The sequence below is a fragment of the Podarcis vaucheri genome (genome assembly GCF_965113315.1).
Source record: "Podarcis vaucheri genome assembly, chromosome: 1".
Taxonomy (NCBI): Eukaryota; Metazoa; Chordata; class Lepidosauria; order Squamata; family Lacertidae; genus Podarcis; species Podarcis vaucheri.
In genome coordinates this window covers 6,360,681-6,385,430 of record NC_138759.1, presented here as the reverse complement: position 1 = coordinate 6,385,430, position 24,750 = coordinate 6,360,681, and the positions used below count along the sequence as shown (strand labels likewise).

The 24,750-nt window shown below is 45.9% G+C and overlaps 1 protein-coding gene across 1 annotated transcript; it reads left to right on the top strand.

Moving 5' to 3' along the window:
• The first annotated feature begins 1,470 nt into the window (after window positions 1-1,470).
• DLGAP5 (DLG associated protein 5) lies at window positions 1,471-24,080 on the top strand. The gene is made up of 19 exons (XM_082217047.1): window positions 1,471-1,569; window positions 4,680-4,926; window positions 5,538-5,758; window positions 7,384-7,464; window positions 7,984-8,071; window positions 8,477-8,581; window positions 9,946-10,019; window positions 10,400-10,686; window positions 11,342-11,478; window positions 12,319-12,448; window positions 14,645-14,730; window positions 14,909-15,069; window positions 15,435-15,530; window positions 17,670-17,889; window positions 18,611-18,812; window positions 19,905-19,965; window positions 20,074-20,323; window positions 21,284-21,333; window positions 23,842-24,080. The coding sequence occupies exons 2-19, from the start codon at window positions 4,695-4,697 to the stop codon at window positions 23,941-23,943; spliced, it is 2,583 nt and encodes an 860-aa protein (XP_082073173.1). The 5' UTR covers window positions 1,471-1,569; window positions 4,680-4,694; the 3' UTR covers window positions 23,944-24,080.
• Window positions 24,081-24,750: the final 670 nt, after the last annotated feature.

Sequence of the window (24,750 nt, the reverse complement as noted above, 5' to 3'; positions counted from 1 at the left end):
ATGGAAGTCATGGGCCCTGCCTGCTAGCCTGCTCCCTAAAATATCACTTGCTCATTTCTATATATAGGGTGATCGCCGAAGAATGGATGCTTTTGAATTCTGGTGCTGGAGGAGACTCTTGAGAGTCCCATGGACTGCAAGAAGATCAAACGTATCCATTCTGAAGGAAATCAGCCCTGAGTGCTCACTGGAAGGACAGATCCTGAAGCTGAGGCTCCAGTACTTTGGCCACCTCATGAGAAGAGAAGACTCCCTGGATAAGACCTTGATGTTGGGAAAGATGGAGGGCGCAAGGAAAAGGGCACAGCAGAGGATGAGATGGTTGGACAGTGTTCTCGAAGCTACCAGCATGAATTTGACCAAACTGCAGGAGGCAGTGGAAGACAGGAGTGCCTGGCGTGCTCTGGTCCAGGGGGTCACGGAGAGTCGGACACGACTAAACGACTAAACAACAACAACATATATAGGGTGCCTACATTCTGCATGGACTGGTTGCATGGCAATTACTTTGATAACATACTTTGTTATGTGCAAATGGCTTGAGATACCTATTAGGTCCATCAAATACCATATAGCATATATTCAACAAAAAAGACAGCGACAATTTGTTGTTGACAAAGGACAGCTGGACATATAAAGGGCCCCATTACATTTAGTAGCTTAGGGCCTAAATCTGGCCCTGCCCCAGACATCCCATTAACAGTGGGGTTTTTAATTTTTACTGATTAATTTAAAAGCTGATATCATCAAGTAAAGATTCCAAGTAATATCAGGAATAACTTGATTATAGTAACAGCTGTTTGACTGGAAAAGAGGTGGTGGACTCCCCTTCCTTGGGAGGTTTTTAAGCAGAGGTTGGGTGGCCATTTGTCATGTATGATTCCTGCATGAATCCATGCAATAAGAATCCTTATTGCACAGGGTTGGACTAGATGACCCTTGGTACGTCTTCCAGTTCTATTATTCTACGATTTAAAATTCTTAAAAAAATAGAATCAATGTTTGTCTCTTTTCACATTAAATAAATAAGACCTGATTTAGGGGGGGGGGACACAACAGAAATTCTGTTGCTTGCTTGCCGGTTGCAGTAGAAGCTACGTTTTAAAAAACAACATCGAATTCCTGGAGTTTCCAGGAGGAGCATCGAGTCCCGCCAGTTCCTAATAGGCGTGCGACTCTGCATTCTACCTACCTCTATGCCAGCGGCTCTCTGAAAGGAAGAAGCCAGCCAATGAAAGAACGAGTGGCTGAGTTATCCGCTTCGGAGCCAATGAAAGAGCGAGTGACGGAATTCTCCATTCGGGCCAATCAGTGGCCCTGGAGTGCGGCGGAGGGCGTGGAAAAGAGAGACGCGGCCCGAAAGAAGAAGGCGGGGCCGACGTTGTTGTTTCCACCCCCAACAAAGGCGCGCTTGAGCAAGCGAGGCTCCAATTGGTGGGCAAGGCAGCCAATGGGCGGCCTGCATTCTGACGCCGGAGACCAATCAGCGGCGGGGACTATAATATTTGAATCTGAGGAGAGCCGAGAGGCGGTTCGGGGGTCGACGCTGGAGCCGGCAGGCCGCGCTTGGTGAGTTGAGCGGGCGGCCGTGGGGAATGAGAAGGCCCCATAAATTGGGGGCGGGGGGCGGGTGAGAGAAGGGACTGAGGGGGTGGAGGACCGGTCGCTCGGCGGTTCGTTCGTCGTCTTATGAGTGCGGAAGTTTCGGCCGAACGTTAGTCCTCCTTCGCGGAGCGTGTCTGCGGAACTCCCTGCCACAAGATAGCCGCCCACTTGGACGGCTTTCACAATGAGGGTTAAGTAGACTCGCGGAGGCTGCTATCGCGGCTGCTCTCCAACGAGCGCGCTGTCCTCTGAATAATTCCGGGATATTAGGTGGCCTGCGATGCCAGTCCTTCTCGGAGTAGACCCATTGGAGTCAATGGCCACGAAGGCTCTGCTCTGCCTCCGCAGCTGGGAGGAAGCAAATGCTTGTGGGTGCCGGTTGGTGGGAACCACAAGTGGGATTCCCAACTGGGGTACCTGGTCGGCCACTGTGAGATCTAGATGCTGGGCCCCCTTTGGCCTGATCCTGCAGCAGGGGACTTACTTGTTCTTGTTGTTTAGTCGTGTCCGACTCTTCGTGACCCCCTGGACCAGAGCACGCCAGGCACACCTGTCTTCCACTGCCTCCCGCAGTTTGGTCAAACTCATGCTGGTAGCTTCGAGAACACTGTCCAACCATCTCGTCCTCTGTCGTCCCCTTCTTCTTGTGCCCTCCATCTTTCCCAACATCGGGGTCTTTCCCAGGGAGTCTTCTCTTCTTCTGAGGTGGCCAAAGTCTTGGAGCCTCAGCTTCAGGATCTGTCCTTCCAGTGAGCACTCAGGGCTGATTTCCCTAAGAATGGAGAGGTTTGATCTTCTTGCAGTCCATGGGACTCTCAAGAGTCTCCTCCAGCACCAGAATTCAAAAGCATTCATTCTTCAGCTATCCGCTTTCTTGATGGTCCAGCTCTCACTTCCATACATAGGGAACTTACTACTATGTGTTAAATTTGCAAACCACCCCCATCCAAATATCTCAGGAGATGGGTAGGCAAACTAGGGGCCAGATCTGGCCCAGTCGCCTTCTAAATCCGGCCCGCGGACGGTTCAGGAATCCATGTTTTTCCATGAGTAGAATGTGTCCTTTTATTTAAAATGCACCTCTGGGTTATTTGTGGAGCATAGAAATTTTTTCAAACTATAGTCTGGCCCCCCACAAGGTCTGAGGGACAGTGGACTGGCCCCCTGCTGAAAAAGTTTGCTGACCCCTGCATCAGGACGCTGTTTCATAGCATTACATTCTTTCTGATTGCACATCCTCAAGTAGCCACTTCCTCTGCGTGCAGGGATATTGTAGTTTTCTCTGTCTGGTCAATTTACAAGGAAAGGTGCTGTTGCGCTCAAATCCTGCTTAAGGGTTCCCCATTGGGACACCTCATTGTCCCCTGTGAGAAGTGGATGCTGGACTAGGCTCTTGTATATTGAGCTATACAAGACTCCTATTGCAGGCAAAGCAGGCAGTTGTTGTTGTTTAGTCCCCTTCTCCTTGTGCCCTCAATCTTTCCCAACATCAGGGTCTTTTCCAGGGAGTCTTCTCTTCTCATGAGGTGGCCAAAGTCTTGGAGCCTCAGCTTCAGGATCTGTCCTTCCAGTGAGCACTCAGGGCTGATTTCCTAAAGCAGGCAGTACCTTGTACTAACGGGGGTGGAGGGGAATGTCTGACTCAGTTTCATTTTTTAAAGTTTGCTTTGTAACAGAAGAAAATCTGTAATGGAAAGTAACAAACATGTACACTTTGTGTCTTCATTTTCAATCTGTGGTCTTTTTCACAGTTCGTTCAGTATGAGGCACTGTTGTCATAGACATCATGTAGTTGGAGGAAAAGGGAGGGGAGAGAGATGGGCTAATGTTCTTTGGTTCTACTGCATAGTGTTAGTGTACGTTTGGGTCAGCATCATGTGGGTAGGTCCTATAGTACTTTTAAACAGTGTTTTGTTGCAATACCATTTACCTATGTTCGCATCAAAGCAAGTAGCTTGTCAATGTAAGTGAACTGGAATGCAGTCCAAAAAACCTCTAGGGCAAGATCATTGTCCTGGCAGCAGATGTGACAGACTTTGCTTTCCTGTCTTCTCCCTGCCAGCCCCATGAGCATCCCACCCCAAACTTCTCCAGAGGGTCTTCCAACTCTGCCTGCCAAGCAGATCTTGGAGGCACCTGGGAAGTGTGTATCTGCACATGGGAGGTCCTGTTGGCATAGGCAGAAGTCTGTTGTGCAAGTGTGGCCACCCAACCTCTGCTTAAAAACCTCCAAGGAAGGGGAGTCCACCACCTCTTTTCCAGTCAAACAGCTCCTACTATCATCAAGTTATTCCTGATATTGCTTGGAATCTTTACTTGATGATATCAGCTTTTAAATTAGTAAAAATTAAAAACCCCACTGTTAATGGGATGTCTGGGGCAGGGCTGGATTAGGGCCCTAAGCTACTGAAGGTAATGGGGCCCTTTATATCTCCAGCTGTCCTTTGTCAACAACAAATTGTCCCTGTTTTTGTGTTGAATATAGGCTATATGGTAACTTATGGACCTAATAGGTGTCTCAAGCTATTTGCACATAACAAAATATGTATTTTATCAAAGTAATTGCTATGCAACCAGTCCATGCAGAATGTAGGCACCCTATATATGTTGTTGTTGTTTAGTCGTGTCTGGACCAGAGCACGCCAGGCACTCCTGTCTTCCACTGCCTCCCGCAGTTTAGTCAAACTCATGCTGGTAGCTTTGAGAACACTGTCCAACCATCTCGTCCTCTGCCGTCCCCTTCTCCTTGTGCCCTCCATCTTTCCCAATGTCAGGGTCTTTTCCGGGGAGTCTTCTCTTCTCATGAGGTAGCCAAAGTCTTGGAGCCTCAGCTTCAGGATCTATCCTTCCAGTGAGCACTCAGGGCTGATTTCCTTCAGAATGGATATGTTTGATCTTCTTGCAGTCCATGGGACTCCAGAGACTCCTCCAGCACCATAATTCAAAAGTATCAATTCTTCGGCGATCAGCCTTCTTCATGGTCCAGCTCTCACTTCCATACATCACTACTGTTGTGAAGTAGGGTGCCGCAAAAGGGCAGGCATCCATAGCCTATAATCTTTCTCACTTCACAGGTAGAAAACAGCAGGATGGCTTCCACTTTTGCTGCTCGGTACAGAAAGGACCTAAGTACGGAGGCCTTGAAGACAAAACTTGCCCACCGAAAGTCCATTTCCCAAAAGGAGAGCAGACACAAGGAATTTAACAAAGGCAGGCAGTTTGGACTCATTGATGTCAACGCACAGGCATCAAGAAATGGTGAGCCTTCACTGCTGGAGGAGTCAGGTGAAGGATACTTCCTAAGGAGCAGCACAAAGTCAAGTAAGTAAAGACTTGCAACTCGTGTTTGACAAAGCACTGATTTTTAGACTCTGTCATTGTAGAATTTCCTACACCTACAAAGTTAATGTGCTACAGAGGCCTTATTAACAAAACAGAAACTGATAAATGACCAAGTTCAGACGTCACCCACCCCAGAATTCCTAAGGCACCCAAATGTTAAGATGTTAAGTTAGAGGTGAACAGTGGGAGAGGCTCATTTGCTGATGATAGTAGATTATTTATCAGAGTGGTTAAAACAAAAAGATTGTGAAGAGCTCCAAAAAGATCTCTTGAAAGTGGGCGAACAGGCAATAAAATGGCAGGTGCAATTCAATGTAAACAAGTGTAAAGTGATTCATGTAGTGGCAGATAATACTAATTTTGCATATTTGATCCTCTGGACTGAAATGACAATGAATGACCAGGAATGAGACCTTGGGGTAATAGTGGATAGGTAGATGAATATGGCTGCCTCCAATTTAGGTCCCTTTTGGAAGTAAATCATATTGAAATCTATGAGATGTTTTGATGTAAACACAGATGTGATTAGACTGTTAATTCCTCTGAAGTTATTCTGATGGGATCTAAAGTTATTTTTGCTTCCCATGTAGGCCAGAAATCAAGTGTTTCAGCTAAGTCTCGCGAACAGGAGCGTTTGGAAATGCTACAGCGTTACAAAGCTGAGAAAGAACTACGGAAGTTAAAAGAGCAGAGAAAGCCTGTATTTAAATGTGGGCAATTCAAACCAGAGGCACCAGGCTTCCTTTCAAAACCATCAAATATACCGGTGCTCAGCAAGCCAAGGGAGACTGTAACAAAAGCAGCAAGTGTGGTACGTGTACTTAACTCTCCTGTGTTTCTTTTCCATGTTGTTGGGTTGTCCTAGTTTGTCCAAACCAGAGTTGAATATTATAGTTTGAAATAGGTTCTGATTTTGGAGGGGTGGTATGCCTTACGTGGACCAGAAAAAAAGGGATTGGTGGGTAGTGGTTAAGGAAGGAAGGAATCAGCCTGATTCACAATGGGCACTCTAATAATTGATGTGTGTTATGTGTAATTGTGGTGCTGACAGTCACTTGTGTCCCATTATTAAAGTCAAGGGCCTTCAGAGCAGGGGTTTGCCAGGGTAGGCTGTTTTGAATAAGATTGTCCCCTGAAGCAGGATAAGGCAAGTACCGTATTTTTCGCCCTATAGGACGCACTTTTCCCCCTCCAAAAATGAAGGGGAAATGTGTGTGCGTCCTATGGGGCGAATGCAGGCTTTCCCCTCCTCCAGCCCCGCAAGCTCCCAGAGCTCTGCTTTCCCCTCCTCCAGCCCCGCAAGCTCCCAGAGCCCCGCTTTCCCCTCCTCCAGCCCCGCAAGCTCCCAGAGCAATGCCAAAGCTGCACGCAGCTTCGGCATCGCTCTGGGTCCTGTTCTGGGGGCTGGCGTGGGGGAAGCCTGAGCTTCCCCCACCCCAGCCCCGCGCCTGGGGAGGGGGGGGAATAAATTTTTTCCCTTTATTTCCCCCCCAAAAATCTAGGTGCGTCCTATAGGGCGAAAAATACGGTACATAAGTTCTCATTTCAAGCACTTCCATCAGGGAAAAAATAAGATATGCATGCAACCTTCTAATGTGACTTGGGCTGTGCACACATTACTGGTTTTAAGCACAACTAGCCCATTCTTTCAGTTTGAAAACTGGTGTTTTTTTTAGGGGGGGGAGTGCATCAAAGCACAATATTTCAAAGGAAATGACAGGATAGATCTGGAGTGTAGCTAACATTGTGTGTATACCACTTCCCAAACTGGCAGTTTGAGCACACTGGGTGTAGGGTAAACGGTACTGTGTACACAGGTTTTCACCTCAAAGTAGATAAATGTACCTTGTAAGAACAAATTTGAGCATGGGGTTTGTCCTGGGGTTTGCTGGTCACAGAGGTATGCTGATAGGTATGTTATAGAAAAATGGGGGGGTGGCTTTTGCCGCCCAACTCCCCAAGGTTCTGAGTCCCCTAAGTCCATAATCCATCAGAGACAAATGGATGGAGGCAGGATGCAGTGAAAGCAAGGCAAGTCTTTATTTTTCTGTTCCAACAAAGTTCCCTCCCCTCCTGGTATGGAGGTAAGAGAGACCAAGAATAAAGTGTGCAGGAACCTTTAAAGACTTTTGAAATTGTCCAACCCCTTCAGTAGAGACCACCCTAAAAGCATCATGCATACATCATAGAAGGTGGTGATCTGTCACATAAATTTGAGAGAGTTGCTTTTTTCGTGTCTGTCAGGATACCTGATTATGGTCACTGATTTTGGACAGCCTGGCCATTCTTTCATATGGTTGGCTACTCTGGTTAGGAGGTGCAAATACAGGTTGTGTGTGTTTTTTTAAAAAAAAATGTTTATTGGTTTAAAATTTAGTAGGAAATGTGTGTTTCTGGGGGTGATGTGTGCTTACTCTATCTGTTGGGTATTCCTAGGAAACGCGGTTAACAAGGTCAAAGGTGAAGAACCAACTGCAAGAATCAATCAGACCACCAGCTAGACCACCGCAATCAGTGGTTTGTCTTACATTTTTATTCTTTTACATGTGGTTTGAACAGAAAAATGAGCTGCTAGAACTATGGCAGCTTGGTAATAAACCAGGGGTAGGTAGTCTTTATTGTTGGTGTTGTTATTTATTTTTCCATATGGGGTTAGGTTTGTGTGTTATGTGTTTGCAGCTTGAAATTAAGGGTCATAGCCAACTCAAAAAGTTTGTAGCTTTGCAAATGTTTTATGTTAATTTGAGCCCTTATAAAAATTTAATAATGGCAAAGTAAATCCTAATCTACCTATATATGTTTGGCCAGAATATTTGCAAGTGGGCTTATTTGCAAAAATAGATGTAAGGTTCATATAACTGAGGTAATTGTCTTATTGGGAATTAAAGGAAGGCCCTGTAGAAGTAAATGGATGGTAAACACTCTCTCTCTCTCTCTCTCTCTCTCTCTCTCTCTCTCTCTCTGTGTGTGTGTGTGTGTCTCTCACAGTAACAAAGTTATGCATTTATGAAACCCTGACTCCATTTCTCTCTATAGATGGTACCTAGCAAGGGCTCCACTCCGCAAACAGCTCAGCATAACCAGAGGCAGATCTACGTAGACAAACCCTCCAAAGAGAGGAAAGGTATGCATCATCATCCAAACACTGCAGGATTGCCCCAGACCTTTTGGGGCTACTATATGTGTGAATTTCTGGATAGCATAGTGCGAAAGCACTGCTCTTGGAGCTCTGAGTTCAAGTCTTCCATTGAACTCCTGGACATGCAAAGCAATGTGGCTGCAGTTGGAATTGGTTGCATTTGTTAATCGTATGAGTGTGACTCCCAACAGCCACGCACAGAAATCTATTGGCTCCCACGGCAGGTCCTGTCCAGTTATCAGGTCTTCTGTGAATTAATGCCACGTACAGCCTCTGCTAAAACGCAGTGGGACTTGATTCTGAGTAGGTTGTGCTGTTGACGTCTTGCATCCAGAATGTGAAATGTATTAAGGAGTACACATCATCTCTTTCTCTCTCCCCCACCTTCAGGGGTTCAGCCTTCAACTTCCACAACTGCTGCTAGAAGAGCTACAAGGGCCACCGCTGCTGCTCTTACCAAAATACCACAGATATCGCGGCCCGCTGTGAGCGCAGGTGAGTGAGGTAGTAAATAGCTGTGGACTGGGGAGTGAAACGTCAAGCAATGCATATAGCGACAACTCTGCATTTTCTTCTTGGCCCAAATTGAACTTTCAACATGTTTTTTTCCTCCAGGAACATAGGAGGCTGCCTCATACTGAGTCAGCCGTTGGTCCATCTAGCTCAATAGTCTGTACACTGACTGGAAGCAGCGCTCTAAATATTACTGCTGTAGTAATGCTCTGGCCACGTGCCCCTCCCTCACCTGTCCTTATCATCCAGCTGGGTCAGGTTCAGAGAAACAGCGGCCGGCAGCATATACTTTTTATAGGACAAAACGCATCAAAAGGGTAGTTGCTGCCACCACTCCCTTGTACCAGGGCACCAGAAAATGTAACTCAAGGGAGAAAGTTATGCTTCCTAGTTACCGGCTGCCCTGCCCTGCAAGTTACTTTCACAAAAATACAGGCAGAAATTCAACAGGTAGTGCGAAACTGATTGGTCAGGCTTCTGGACTCAGACTTCCCCCCAGAAGGGCACACAGGACAAGGAAAGTTCTCTTTTTAAAATTTATTTTTTAAAAAACAGGTTTAAACATACTTTTAAAAGTAGGCACATTCTCTTATACAGTTCAAACAGAAAACAATAACGTGGTAAAGTATAGCTAGCTAACATACTTACAAATGAGAACAAAGGCAAAGTTAGTGTAATTTCAAAGTCCTCAATGGAATCTGCATCTCAAAGACAGAAAAGATCTTCATTACAAAGACCCACAGGCAGGAGGACTATCAGCAAGGTGGTAAGCTGACAGAGGGGCGGGTTGCAGAGTGCACCCCGGCTACTTTCTCAGAGTCTTTATTTCTAAAACTCACTTGGAAACAGAACTCCCATCCAATCAAAATTCTTGATGGTTTAAATTCACCAGTGGTGAGCTAATTGACTAATAACTTAACTTGGGACAGCTGAGCTTGTTAATTCTCAGGAACTTGCATCAAAAGGTTCCTCCTTATTTTCAGAGACTCACCAGATACCCATTCTCAGAGTGATTAGGGTTGATAACTCATTCACACCCAGACAGCTTTGTTAAGTACCAGGTGCTAGAATACCACTAATCACTTGGAGAGTTTCTTTTTGCAGATGCCCACGATAAGGATTCTCACTCCCATAGACAGCAAGTCTCCACTTAAAGCAACAAGAACGCATTCCCCATAAATCCTTTGGCCTTTTTGGTCTCCCCACAATGCTTTGCTTCTTCACTACAACTGCCCTTCTCAAATATCTGGGATGTGTCCCCAGAGAAAGCTTTTGAGAAACTTCTCTGACTTGTCCTTCCTTGTTTTGGTGAGCTTTTCAGAACCTTGCAGCTTTTCTTGTTTTAGGTTTTCCGCCGCAGAAAAGGGAAGCAAGTAACAGCAAGCAGCAGCAGAGAGGGGTCAGAAATGCAAAGGCAACAGTAAGTGTCTTGGCTTTTCCTAGTGTTTCACACACTGCAACCTTCATATCAATAATCTCTACAGCCCTGTTTGTTAGATTGCTGTTATCAACATGTAATGGGGGGAAAGATTAAGAATCTTGAACAGGGTTTGGGGACTGGGTGGCTCTCCATATGTCAATGGACTTCGCTTCCCATTAGCCAACATTTCCAATGTTATTTGCGTTTCTAGTTCTCCTATCTGCATGCATATTTCTAGAAGTGTTATGATGATGGAAAGAGTGTGAGTGTGTGTGTCGCCCTTATAACGCATTTAGGGTGACATGTTGTCTGCTCCTTACTGGCTGAGAAAAGTCCATATCATTCAAGAAAGACAAATAAACCTTTATGTCCTGTTACAGGTGTTGAGTGGCATGAAAGAGAATCATTCAGTGGAGCCTCTGATCTCCCAAATCCCTATGGCTACAGCCGCAAAGCTGAAGAAAGAAAACCTGGAGAAAGAAAACCTTCCAGCCCCTATCATCCTGGCTCCTGCACCACAAAGGAGAGAGCGCTCATTTGCCCCTCAGAATTTTGTGTTCAAGCCTCTGGAGGGTTTGACCGCCTACAAAGTCAAGCCAATGTCCCCTTCGAAGGCAGATGTATTCCTGTCACCCAATCTTTGCTGGAGTCCTGCAGAGACCACCAGGTAATGGGCTACCATAGGGTCCTCTGATGAGATAAGGAGTTGCCCAAATGTTTTTGTAACATCTCTCTGACTTTGGCAAAAATTGTCCTTTTTAGGAATTAAAAATTGGTACTTCCAGCTCCAAAGGTTTTACTATGAATTGCTGTGGACTTTAGCCACTCTTGATGTGCATCATTTGATAGAACCATGAGATCTGGGAAGTCCTTTAGAGTTGACACCTTGACTCAGGCCAGTATTATGAAGGCTCAGATCCAGTGTTCAGATTTCCTGAGTGATCTGAATATTTGCAAGCCTGACTTCATTAAAAATATCAGTGGAAAGCTGCCTGCTGTTTATTTTGAAGTAGCTGTGGCAAATGAGTGCACTGCCTTGACCAAGTCAAAATGCCATGTAAGAGAAGCAGCCCCCCCCCCAATTCCTTCCCTTGCAGGAGAGTTTCTGTGCTATGTCATTAATGGAACTTAAACTGCCTAAATGCTTTAATGTTCTGTCAATTCAGATGCTTGCCTAATAATAATAATTAATAATAATATATTTACCCTGCCCATCTGGCTGGGTTTCCCCAGCCGCTCTAGGTAGCTTCCAACAAAAGCTTAAAAATGCATTAAAACATACATGTAAAACATAATGCCAAGTAAATTATTATTTTTCCTAGCCATGTCCCTGGAGAAGGTGCTCTGGAAGCTTTGCCACAGGACTGTGGGCTTAAACAGAAGGTCTCTAGCCCAGGAATGACAAAGGCAGATCTTCAGGAACATCCATCTGTACTTGAATTTCCAGATGCTAACACAGGTGGGTCTGGTGGGGTGAGGGGAGAGCGCTTTTGTAGCACAGTTGCTAACTTTCAGCCAAAAGTCCCATATTCCACTTTGAACTCACAACTGGTCCTAGTCAAGTTGCCCTTCTCCCCTCCACCTGCAATGCCAACCTCCCTTATAGGTTTGTTGTAAGGCTTTCCTAAGCTTTCGATCTGTTCATATGGAATATGTATCCTGCTTCATAGCACCACAAGGCTTTCAAAGCAGCTAATGAAAGTCTCAAATTTAGGAACAGGAATTGCATGCTGTTCATGTGATGTCCACCCGAAATACTTCAGACTTTGTAAAACACAATTAAAATGCTAAACCTACTTTTAAGATTGTGCCATTTAGTGGACTGAAGCTCAAGTTGATTTATCATTGCGGCTGAGACTGGAGAGTGATACAGTCTTGAGCTGTAAGTTGTTGCAACTTCCTCTATCCTCCAATAGCACCTATTCAGGTTACAGACACTTCAGGTTACAGAATGCGCTAACCGAGAAATAGTACCTCGGGTTAAGAACTTTGCCCCAGGATAAGAACAGAAATTGCGTGGCAGCAGCGGGAAGCCCCATTAGCTAAAGTGGTACCTCAGGTTAAGAACAATTTCAGGTTAAGAACGGACTTCTGGAATGAATTAAGTTCTTAACCCGAGGTACCACTGTATTACGGTTTTATGGATATACAGTATAAGTTTAAACTTGATAAGTCGTCAAAAGGTAGGCAATTCGTTCAACCAGGTGGACTGACAGAGTTATATTGCGGCATGATTTTCTCCCTGTACTTTTTACAGTGTTCTGCAGTTTTCTCTGTAAAAATATCCTTCGTCTTTCAGAATGTGTAACTAAAGAAACAATGGATGCGACTCCCTTTGAAAAGCAGATCAGTCCACAGAAAGTGGATCTGCCAGCAAGCGATTCATCCGACCCAGCTGGAGAGCCACAACACAATGTGCCCTATTTCAGGTTTGTACAAAAGGGCAGAGGGGTCCAGACTGATACACTTGGGAGCGTGACTGAAGAGAACACTGGCTGATGGAACACTCTCTTGATGGGTAGTCCCTCTGCTTTGTATGAGATTCACTTTGCCATCAAAGTAACTGCAGAGCTAAATGCTTGACCCAGTAAAAGGCACTTTAGTTAGCTGCTCTCTTCCCTTTGAGCTGCAGTGTCTCTAAAGCTCCTTTTTAGCCCATTAATCTGGCACACTTCCCCTCTCACTCAGCTCAGAGCCCATTGACACCTCAAACACATCTGAACTCTTAAATGGAGGGGTTGGCTCAGTTGGCATTGGGAAAGCCCTCCACAGATGTTTTGCAACTTAATAGAACAGCATGAGAACTTACTAATCATCCAAGGAGATAACCTCTCTCCCAGATGTTTCATTATTATTTCCTTAAAACCATTTTATGCTGCCCGTCGTTAGTACAATACTCAATATATGCAGCAATATCTATAACGGAATTAAATGCACAGTCATACTAGCGGGGCCTCAAATGGTAAATAAGCTTTGGAGGACCATTTTATCCTCACAACAACCGTGTAAGGTTGGTTAGGCTGAGAGACCAAGGTCATGTGTGATGTTGTGGATGGTTTGTGGGGCCAGGGCCTGGCAAGACTGGGCTCAGATCCTTACCTGGACACACAACTCCCGGGATGACTTCATTTTTTATTTTTTTAAATAATTTTTATTAACTGGCCAATCACATCAAATTAAATCACATCACATAAATTCCAAATTACAAAGCCAAATTTTTAAATTTTGTTGGGGGAACCCATACTTCAAGATCGAAAGGGGGATTCAAATCATCTTATTACTGCATTAATGTCCAAATCAGTCCCAATCAGTCCAAACAAAATTCATAGTTCTGTCCAATCTTATCTTGGTGTTCCACAATATCTTATTCATATAATTTCTCTTTTTCCTTTACGATCTCTTCTGTTAGTCTCCTTAAGCCGATAAGCAAATGTAATAATCCTGTGTGAATTTCCCGTTATTCCAATCTAAGTCCAGATGGTTTCCATATATCATCTCCTTCGTAAATAACATCGCTCTTTCCATCGTAAATTAGGCAGTTGTCTCTCTCTTAAGTCCCACTGAGGAGTTAATCCACGATATGTAAACAACTCTGTTTCTCTCTTTCTCCTCCCAGACTCAAGAGTTAAGACAGTGCCTCCCAAAATGGCGACGGCATTTTTAACTGCGTCATTCCAAAACTCTTAACTTTCCAGCTTCGTCTTGGAACATTGCTTTGGTGCGAAAATTTATCTCCACACAGCCTTAAATCCACAGCTTAAGTCCTTGAAATGACATTTCTGACTCATTAGGGGAGGGGATTCTTGTTTAATCACATAGGATGACTTCAAGGCAGTCACCCTCTTTCGGTGAAACCTCCAACGCAGGGCACATTGTGAGGAAGAAGCGGGGAACCCCTAGGGATGCCACCTTAAGCTCTGCTGCTGAAGGGTGGAATGCAAATGCAAATTACTTTAAAGGGCTGGGAATTGGAGCAAAGTTTGTGTGAAGCCCACCCTGTCTCCAGTATTGCCACGTACAGTGGTACCTCTGGGTGCAAATGGGATCCGTTCTGGAGGGTGGGTCAAGTTTTGCCGCATGCGTGTGATGTCATTTTGAGCGTCTGTGGGAGCAGCGAAACCCGGACGTAATGCGCTCCGTTACGTCCAGGTCGCTGCGGAGCGAAACTTGAAAATGCTCAGGCTGAAGCACATTTAACGCGAGGTATGACTGTACTCAGGGACGCGGGTGGCTCTGTGGGTTAAACCACAGAGCCTAGGATTTGCCGATCAGAAGGTCGGCGGTTCGAATCCCAGTGATGGAGCGAGCGCCCGTTGCTCATTCCCTGCTCCTGCCAACCTAGCAGTTCGAAAGCACATCAAAGTGCAAGTAGATAAATAGGTACCACTCCGGTGGGAAGGTAAACAGCATTTCTGTGTGCTGCTCTGGTTCGCCAGAAGCGGCTTAGTCATGCTGGCCACATGACCCGGAAACTGTATGCGGACAAACACCGGCTCCCTTGGCCTATAGAGCGAGATGAGCGCTCAACCCTAGAGTCGGTAACAACTGGACCTAATGGTCATGGGTCCCTTTACCTTTACCTTTTATGACTGTACTCATTCTGTCTGTGTGCTTCTCTTTTAAAGAAACCTCCTTCGGTGCGAGGCAGAGAGACTGGCATCACATTGCCTTGAGTGGGATGGAGCAGCTGAGGCAGATATTCCAGAGGATGGTAAGTGAAGAAGCTGAAGGAGGAGTTGCAAAATTGCTGTCCTGGATGGAACAGTTTGCTCGCGTCTGTTGGCCCGAGTGGCTTTGGCCTTGACACTCTCAAGCTACACAAGCGAGATTTGTACGAAATAGGCTTCTTAAATGTCTGATCAAACATAATGAAATATTCATTTCCACAGCCAAAGATCTTGTCCGTACCACTGTTGGGCAAACCAGGCTGCTGATAGCTGAGAGATTCAAGCAGTTTGAAGGGCTGGTGGATAACTGTGAGTTCAGACGCGGAGAAAAGGAAACAACCTGTGATGATCTGGATGGATTCTGGGATATGGTGAACTTCCAAGTAAGATCTCTGTTTTTTAAAGCTTGTCTCATATTCAGGTGGTTCTTCAAGAGCACATTGTCATCCCACAACTTCAATACAGTACATTTATCCTTCCCACTTGCATTGTGTGCAAATCAGCTTTGGGAAGCTGTTTCATGATTTCTACACGTTTAGCCCTTTGTCTTTTACCCTGTAAGTTTCTTGGGCATTTAGGGCTCTTTGTCTTGTTTTTCAAAGAATGCAGCCAAGTGAAGTTTTAAATTTAAGTCACTTGGGGACCTTTTAAGTAACAAGCAACATTAATCAGTTTAATAAATAAGACTAATTGAGCTGGTTAGTCCTACCGTTGTTGTTTCTCATTGCTTTTGGTTTTCTGAATATAGGTAGAAGATGTAAAGAAAAAATTTGAGAACTTGAGGAAACTCCAGGAGAATGGATGGCAAATGGCAGACGATGTCCAGGCCAAGAGACCCCTCAAGGTATGAGAGGCTTCTGTAATTCTGCTCTTAGGTTGTCAGTCCAGGCCAAGAGACCCCTCAAGGTATGAGAGGCTTCTGTAATTCTGCTCTTAGGTTGTCAGTCTAAAAGGATTACCAAAATACAGACTTTCCCAAAGCAACTCCAGGAGGTTGCTAAAAAAACCCCAAAAATACTTCTCTCATTTTTTGGAGTAGATCTTCACTAGGCCTCTAGGCAGGAAACCAACCTTTTCTCTCTAGGGTAACTGTCACGTAGCCTCAGCAGCTGCGACTGAAACAATCACAGACTGCACTCACATCGCTGACCCATGTATCCTTTGTGCTGTATTTTGGTTTGTAAGCTCATTGGGGATCATGTTTTTGTTTCGTCCAACCAAAAAGTGACCCATGCCATCCCCCATCCTCACACCCATCATCCCCTTGCTGACCAACAGGGCAGGGTGGGAGACTGGGCACTCTGACCAGAGTCGGGAGGGGGAGCCCTGTGCGGTTCTTTGAATTTGTGCACACACACAGTTCAAATAGTAGAAGGTGCCAGAGAGAGATGCTTGCTAAGTAAGAGTGATCTGTAAGACTTGCAACCTCCAGGTCATGGCCTTTGGCAAGCCCCCTGCTCTCAGTATGCGGTGGTGGTAATAACACTGGTCATCCTTCAGGAGAGTCAGTGTGGTGTAGTGGTTAAGAGCGGTAGTCTCGTAATCTGGGGAACCGGGTTCGCGTCTCCGCTCCTCCACATGCAGCTGCTGGGTGACCTTGGGCTAGTCACACTTTGAAGTCTCTCAGCCCCACTCACCTCACAGAGTGTTTGTTGTGGGGGAGGAAGGGAAAGGAGAATGTTAGCCGCTTTGAGACTCCTTAAAGGGAGTGAAAGGCGGGATATCAAATCCAAACTCCTCTTCTCCTTCTTCATCGGAGATAATGTGAAGTACACTGACTGCTTGAAATGTGTTCTAGAGAAGTAAATCAAAGAGTGCCTTCAGGAGAAAAAGTCCAGGTTCCATCTACACACTTTTAGCTTTAATTCCTGCATTGCAGGGGGGTGGACTAGATCACACTTGGGGTCCCTTCCAACAATTCTGTTAATCTAACCAGCGATTTTGCTGTTTCCGTAGTGAGTGGAGTCCATGTCATTCTATAGTTCACCACTAGAGGGCTGTATATCCCAGTGGAACTTTTGTCATCCTGGGGGCCCTGCAAATATTTTGGAACTACAACTCTCATCAGCCCCTGTCAGCACAGCTGGGCTGGCACAGGCTAATGGGAGTTGTAGTCTGAAACATTTGGAGGTCCTCAGGTTGGTGAAGGTTGGTCCCACAGGATAATAGGCCAGCTGTATTTGGCTAGCCCTAAAGTTACTGTAGGACACGGGTGGCACTGTGGGTTAAACCACAGAGCCTAGGACTAGCCGATCAGAAAGTCAGCGGTTTGAATCCCCGTGACGGGGTGAGCTCCCGTCGCACGGTCCCTGCTCCTGCCAACCTAGCAGTTTGAAAGCACATCAAAGTGCAAGTAGATAAATAGGTACCACTCTGGCGGGAAGGTAAACGGCATTTCCATGCGCTGCTCTGGTTCGCCAGAAGAGGCTTAGTCATGCTGGCCACATGACCTGGAAGCTCCCTTGGCCAATAAAGCGAGATGAGCGCCGCAACCCTAGAGTCGGCCATGACTGGACCTAATGGTCAGGGGTCCCTTTACCTTTACCTTTAAAGTTACTGTGCCAGCTAGTTCCAAAGTTTGCAATCATAAGTTAGCAGGACTTAAGCTGCAACCATTACTGAAAAAGCCAGGTCTGGACGCAGCAGATTTGTAGCAACTGTTGCCTGGTCACAAATGCTTCCTTTCTGTGGTAGATAATTGAGAGGGTTGTGGCGGAGCAGCTATAGACATTCCTGGATTCAGGCCAGTCTGGTTTCAGCTGAGATTTGAATTGGCACTTCCCTGGCTGCTGTGGAAGGCATGGGGAACCTTTAGTTCTTCACGTGTTGCTTAAATTCATCTCCCACTAGCCCCAGCAAGCACGGCAGGGATGCGGGTAATTTATCTACATCCGGAAGGCTGAAGGGTCCTGCACGGTGCCAGTTTTCTGTCTGAGCTCTTAGAAGGTGGGGAGAAAATGCTGTCCTGCCTTTTGTCTTTCAGAAGAAGGCAGCCCCTCAAAGGGCAACCAAAGCAGGGGGTGGCTCTGTTGAAAGGAGAGCAGCCCGAAAGCGCCTTGCAGCGATAAAGGCAGCCGTGAAGAACAGGATGAAAGCAGAAGGGCTGATGGTGGAAGTTGCAGGTCAAGAAACCCCAAAGGAAGTGGAGAAAGTGACGTTCGATGGAGGGTTTTTCAAAATTGAATCACCCAGGCCCTTCCCAGGTCAGTGTTGGAGCAGTTCCTTCTGTGAGTGAATTTGGGCGTGAAGGGGAAGCTTCTTTGCTGCAGGGGGCACCTCTGGAAGTCTAGTGCGCTTCTAGTGAGCGTGCCTTGCTCAGTTACTGGGAATGAGGAGCATGGAGGTGATGGTGAAGCAGGTCTCTCTTTAGAAAAGGAATAGTAGGTAGAGGAACCATGAATTTATCTCCCCAGCCTCTACCCCAGACCAAATGTTTTGGTTATACATACTGTGAGCTAAGAGGCAGTGTGTGTTCTTCCTGTTCTCCATAGACATACACACCCACCACAAAGCACAAAGGTTTATTGAAACAACTCCAAAAGTGAGAAGACTCAGACCTCTCCTTTAATTGGGCCCCGTAGCCAGTGAGGATTTCACTCTGTACTCTGTACCTGTTAAAGTTCCTAGCTCATTTTCCAGGGCATTTACATACAAAGGATATTCTTCAGCAATCCCATTGAGAAGTTTTCAGGGTATGAATGGTGGAAGCCATCTCCTAGTTTTCTGAGTGGACACAGCTGGCACACCAGTCCAAACAGGAAGGGAGACTGGAGCCAATCTTCCGCCATCCCCTATGTCAGATTTAAGCAGTTTCTATATGTTTCAGGACACAGGGCAATTCTGAAGAATTCAGATTTTCTATTGACATGCATGACATCCTAATAGAATATCCATTGATTTATTCCTCCTCTCTCCACTGCACAGGCAGGACTCCTCAATCTACAAGCAGGACTTCCAGGCGGATGACTCCAAGATCTGCCAACAGGGCCCTGCTTCAGAGCTGTGCAGATACCTGTGCTGTAAGGCTAGGCACGCCAACCACGTCCAACGCCATTCCTCCTCCTTCGGATCCGAGTGCGGTGCTGGAACCTGCCAAAACTGACCTCTGCTGCATTTCTGAACAATGGTATGCAGTTGCCCTGAATGTGAGCCCTTTTCGGCTGGTGCAGAAATGACTGTCTGTGTTAGTGAGATCCAGATGAATCACCTCGTCAGTGGCTATTTCCAGATCTTTTCCGGGGTGAGGAATCTGTGGACCTCCGGATATGGCTGACCTACAGCTCCCACCAATGTGATCAACAGTCAGGGATGATGGGAGCTGTAGTCCAGCATCATCTGGCCACAGCCTCCCCCTTCCCTGGACAAGGAAAACACAGCGTTTTGCACAGTAAATGGCAAACATTATTATGGGTGTTCACACACAAAGCATGAAACAGGTCCGTTTTCCATTTGTCCCCACCACAGTTATTCTGTCTTGGTGAATTTAGGCTCCATTCAGCCCCCAAGGTTTATGAAGGCTGGTGCTGTTGAGCAGGTTAGTTGCAGCTGCTGGGTGCAATCCACACTGAGCTAGAGGATTGGAACACCAAAGTTGAAACCCTCATTTGCTTTTGCCACCTCTTGGGGCACAACCAATACCTGCTCTCTTCCTGCACCACAGCGCTCTGCTCAAGACCTCTGCCTTCTTTTCCCTGTGCCAGATGATTGGTTGTATGGCTTGGAGTTGAATTGTCATTGGAAGCTGTTCATTTTAACTCGTGCTGAAAATGCCCTTGCGGAGAGCACAACTTAAAAACTCGCTGCCTTCCTCTCCCATCTCAGTTCCCTCCGGCAAAAATGCATAACCCAATTTTTGTTGGCCACGGGTACAGCTCTGTCACCTCAGTCTCTTCCAGTGCTGAACACAGCTTTGTAATATTTTGTTCCAGCTGTAGGAAAGATGCAATTGGGGCAGAGGGTGGGATCCTGCTGCTGGCATATTTGCCTGGGAGAAGCAGCTGCTCATTTCAGACAAGTGCTTCTCTGTGCTAATTCACGCTGTAAACTTTGCCCTTGTAATTGTTCGTCCAGTATCTTGGACGTAAACTGAGAGGGAGAATTTGGGCTGCCCTTGTCAGCTGTCATTCACACCCATGCACACCTTCCCCCAAGATGAACGTTTTAAAAACCTAACATGCAAGTTTCTGACTGATGATGAACACGTGTGGTCTCCCCCCAGTGACATCCAAGCTGCGGAGGAACCCTGTGCTACAGCAGAAGACATGGCGAAAGAAGCTGCTGTAAGTTGTATCGTCTATGCTGAATGTGTGCCTGTCCTGAAAGTTCAGAATGGCCCCCTTCTCATTCTGCTCCTTGAAATCTCTCTCTCTTCCTTCTTGAACTCTTAGGATGTACAAACAACCACTTGTGACAGCGGATCACCCTTGTGTGATATGGATGACTTGATTTCTACCGATTCTCAGGGCCTGGAAGGTTCCATTGATAAAATAGAAGTTCCAGAAGCTGCAGAAGAGGTGAAACAGACGATTGCAGATCTGGACGAACGGGATGTTCTTTCATGGAGTCCCAAGGAGGATTCCCAGCCTGAGGGAACCTGCTCCCAGGCTAAAGAGCTGCCCACTCCAGAATGTCAAACAGGTAGATTTCCATGGGGCTTTTTAGGCAGCGGGAAGTCCATGTATTATTCTGAGGTCCATGTATTATTCTGTGATGACGTGAACAGTTCGGAATTTGAATTCAAGGAGCTGCTTGTATCTCACCCACCACATTGTGTTTTTGGTGCACTTTAAAGACTAACAAATGCATTGTGGCATAATCTTCTATGGAGGTTACAGCCTGCGTGATCAGCTGCTTTAAGCTGCAGATGGAAGGAGGAATTCAGCACAGGCCTGTAACAAATGCTGTTTGGGGGCTCTCTTAACCCCACTGAGCCAATATGGGGGCCCGTGGGAGATGAGGGGGAACCCCAGTCGCTCTAGACCTTGCAAGGGCTAACAGGGTTTGTTCAATCTGGCCCAGAACCTTTAGGCTGCCACCCCAGGCTTGTTTTTCAGGAAAAGGAAGTCTCATTGTGAACAGTGTGGCAGACTTCCAAGTTCACATGTTAAGCATTGGGGGTGGGTGTCTCGTTGCTCCTATATTCTCACCCTGCTGACACTTCCTTGTGTTTGACTACTATATCTTGAGATATTTCCTGTTTGTACAGGCAACTCCCCATTTGTGCAGGGGTTGCAATCCGAGTCATTATGCGCTTGAGTGAAATTGCATAGAATCAGAACACCCGTTGAAAAAGCCTCAAAACACTGTGTTTTGCCCCCTTTGGTGACGCTTTCGCATCACCTCTGGGTTCAGCACTGTGTGCGCATGTGCAGTTGCGCACACATCAGACATGTCCCCAACAGTCACTGCCTGTGCTGGTTTTGAGATGGGACAGTGGTGAGTCCCTGTTGTCATTCATGAACCATAGGTACTTGGTAATAAGATGTGTATCCTCAAACCTTATTGACACAGCCCACTAGAAACCCTCTCCCTACATATTATTGAACCAGACCTAAGTTAGGTTAAAAAGCCCACTGGAAATATATCCTTATTTTCCAGGTTCTCTTCTCGGTGACTTCTCCAGCGACGCTGCAGTGCTTGAACTCCAGGTATGCTTGTTTGAAAAGGAGCCAATTGGGTTGGGTGGACTTCTAAAGACTAGCAACTGTAACATTTCTCCAATTACTGTGACGAATCTGATGCCATGGTTTCCTGTTAAATATATATACCATATTTTTCTGTGTATAACACCCCTTATTTTTGGGGACTCAAATTTATGAAAATGGGGGAAGATGACCCCCGTGTATAAGACGACCCCCATTTTTAAACATTATTTTAGAGTAAAAAAAACCCTAGTCTTATACATGGAGATTAAGCATAATGCAGATTATGATGTGCCATAAGGAGGCTGCATCGAGTTGCAAAGGACTCCAGCTGTCTGGTGCAATGAAGCCAGGCTTATGTCAAGAAGCCCTTTCTCTTTCACCTCCCCCCCCCCCCGAAAAAAAACCCAACTCCTTAGAAATCAGTAACAAATGGACATAGATTATTAGGAAAGTGCAGCCGTGGGCTCGTCAGAGCAACTTGCATGAACACATCTCCTCACCAGATCTTTTTCTCAGAGTGAAAATTTCTCTGGATGGCATTCTATCCAGCTTCTTGACTCTTTATTTGAAAAGCATTCGACAGCTTCATTAGAACAAATGGCCAGGTCCCTGCCCCAAAGCAGCCTACAATCTAAATTCAACAATAGGGGATGAGGGGTGGGGTGCGGAATGTTAAGGAAATGCAGTTTCACAGTTTTCCCCGCATTGTAATTTTTGCATAGCGCGTGCATGCACACACGATTCACAATATATTGCCAGGTCAAAAGTTATGAAACCGGTATCACAATCTGGACTTCAAACCAGTTTTGAACAATACAATGATATATCGCTCAGCCTTATTTCTCACCTTCATTACTTTGGCAGATCAAAAGCCTAGGGGGAAAGTTAGGGTAACTAACTTCTCTTAAGGCTGGGCAATGAGGCAGTTCAGGGTATTACGTTCTAATCCACACGGGAACTACTTCTGCTTATGACAAGCAACTGTAACGCTACCGTTTATGATAACTATCTATCTGTCAGATGGTATCTCTAAATTCGGTGGGAGGATCCTTGATCTCCCTTTTAGGCTGTTTGCTGCGCCAACCGGTTAGGTCACTTTTCTGAAAGCCCTGGAGGCAGTTGCTGTTAAGCAAGAAGCCTCTGAGTCACTTCTGCTAAGGAAGCCATTCATTGCATGCATATACAGTGCTGCCTCGCAAGACGAAAAGAATCCGTTCTGTGATTCTCTTCGTCTAGCGGTTTTTTTGTCTTGCGAAGCAAGCCCATTGACGGATTAGCGGCTTTTAGCGGCTTATCTGCTGATCGGATCAGCTGATAAGCGGCTTAGTGGCTTGGAAAAGGGGGGGGGGACCAGCAGGAACTCGCAAGGCATTGTCGTCTTGCGAAGCAAGCCCATAGGAAATTCGTTTTGCGAAGCACCTCCAAAACGGAAAACTCTTTCGTCTAGCGAGTTTTCCGTCTTGCGAGGCATTCATCTTGCGGGGCACCACTGCATACATGCATGCATGCAAGTGTGAAGTGGTGTAAGGCACGCCGCAATGAAAACAGCTTGGATGCTGTTTGTGAAAGCACTTGTCAGTCTTTTATCACTTGGCTATTATTGAGAGGAGGCAGATGAATGTATATTCTGTCTTGAAATAAGAGGGGAAGTGCAGGTCATAGAATTGTAGAGTTGGAAAGGGACCGAAAGGAGTTAACCCCTTGCAGTGTAGGAATCAGTTAAAGAATCGGGTGACCATCCAGCCTCTGCTTAAAAACTTTGAATGATGGAGAGCTCATCACTTTCTGAGAGAGTCCATTATGAGGAGATTTCACCCCTCCCATATCCAAGAATCTCCTGAGGAGTCTGCTGATTCTCCAGAGAGGAGGAGGCGTGTTCTGCTCTCTACTTATTCTGCTCCAGCACCAAATCAGTCAGTCAGTGTGTCTGAGAGAGAGAGACTGAGTGTTAGAGATCGTCTGTAGAGATAAGGTTGCTGCTAAGAGCAGCTGCAGGCACTCAGTGCAGTGCAGCATTCATTTATGCTTAGACCTCATTAAGCTCTGTATATAGTTTGTATAGTTGTAGATAGAATAAAGAAGATATTCTACAGAGCTGCTCTCCGAGTCATTTATGCTCTGCTATACTCTGCTGTGCGACGACTGTCTTCTTGTGGGAGTGAATCCGGTGCTCACAGCTCTGAGTTGTGAGTCCACAGCACTTTGACCTGTTCCTGTGCAGAAGGTGGTCTCTGGAAGTGCTACCCAGCTCGCCTAGCCCAGTCGGGGCTGAAGTGGATGAGTCCAGTTAGTGGCACTGGCTCAAGGGCGATGCTGACACATTATGCTGTCAAACTGCTTTTGCTGCCATAAAGTTTTTTCCTAAAGCAGGAGAGCAGATTTCTAGCCTCCTTCCAAAAGTTTGAATTTTTCAGCAGTGTACAACATGCACCTGATTTCCATGGACATGATTTATTTACTGCTTTCCTGTCTATATTATATTATATAACCAACCTTATTTGTTCCCCACAGCCCAGCCTAGATGAAAGCCTTTTCGTCACTCCGAGGAACCAGGCGGAGAAATTTGTGGCCAACCCAAGCAACGACCTCATTGTTTTCTCTCCACTTACTTAAATAGAAGGGGCAGAATAAGATTGCTTTTACAAACCGGGGTGGGTGAGGGGAGTGGGTAAAAGGAAATTTACTGTGTTTTTTTCTGTTTTTAAGTACTCCTATTAAATGCTTATTAAAATTTGGTCTGTGTCTTCTGAGTTGCCTTTCAGTATCATATCATCTACGTGGGTACTTTAACATCTTTCCTCATCCATAATCCCTCTTCCCTCCCAAAATCAACTAAGATTTCCCCCAAAACAGTTCTGGATCAATTTCTGTTTCAGCTCAGACCTGTCCTGTATTGTAACAACCTGGGCGGAGTATATTCTGTGCTAATCTGGGCCAGGAAAATGTGAGTGCTGTGACCTGCACCATTCATGTGAATAAGAAAGCTCTGTGGGCTGTTGCTTTTTAACCTAGTTTATGCTGTGATTTGGCAGATTCAATTGGAGGACATTCTGTTCACAGGATTATGCCTTCCTTTGCCTTTCACCTCCACTTCTAGGGAGGAAGATAACTTCCTCTTACAGAACCACAAGAGGCTGTAAAACGAACCCTGCCCATCCTCCGGGCCAGTATTCCAAAGTTTGCTACACATACACCTGGGGTCCACAAAAGGGTACACAGCAGAGTTTGCTCTAGTCCAAATAAAAGCAGTATTGTTTGGGAGGTATTTTTGCCCGCGGTATGCCGGCAAGACTGAACGCTGTTGGGGCGAGGTGATTATGTTATGAACTGCCCTGGGATTCTACAGATGAAAGGCTGAACACAAATTTAATAAGCATGATAATGTTAAGTTTGGTGAGCACCACTTAAAGGACCCCGGTT

Excerpts from the sequence above, each read along its gene's own strand:
- DLGAP5 (XM_082217047.1), top strand. The coding sequence starts at position 4,695 with ATGGCTTCCACTTTTGCTGCTCGGTACAGAAAGGACCTAAGTACGGAG. Across the intron at positions 4,927-5,537 it reads AAGGAGCAGCACAAAGTCAA|GCCAGAAATCAAGTGTTTCA; the intron begins GTAAGTAAAGAC and ends CTTCCCATGTAG. Across the intron at positions 15,070-15,434 it reads GGGATATGGTGAACTTCCAA|GTAGAAGATGTAAAGAAAAA; the intron begins GTAAGATCTCTG and ends TTCTGAATATAG.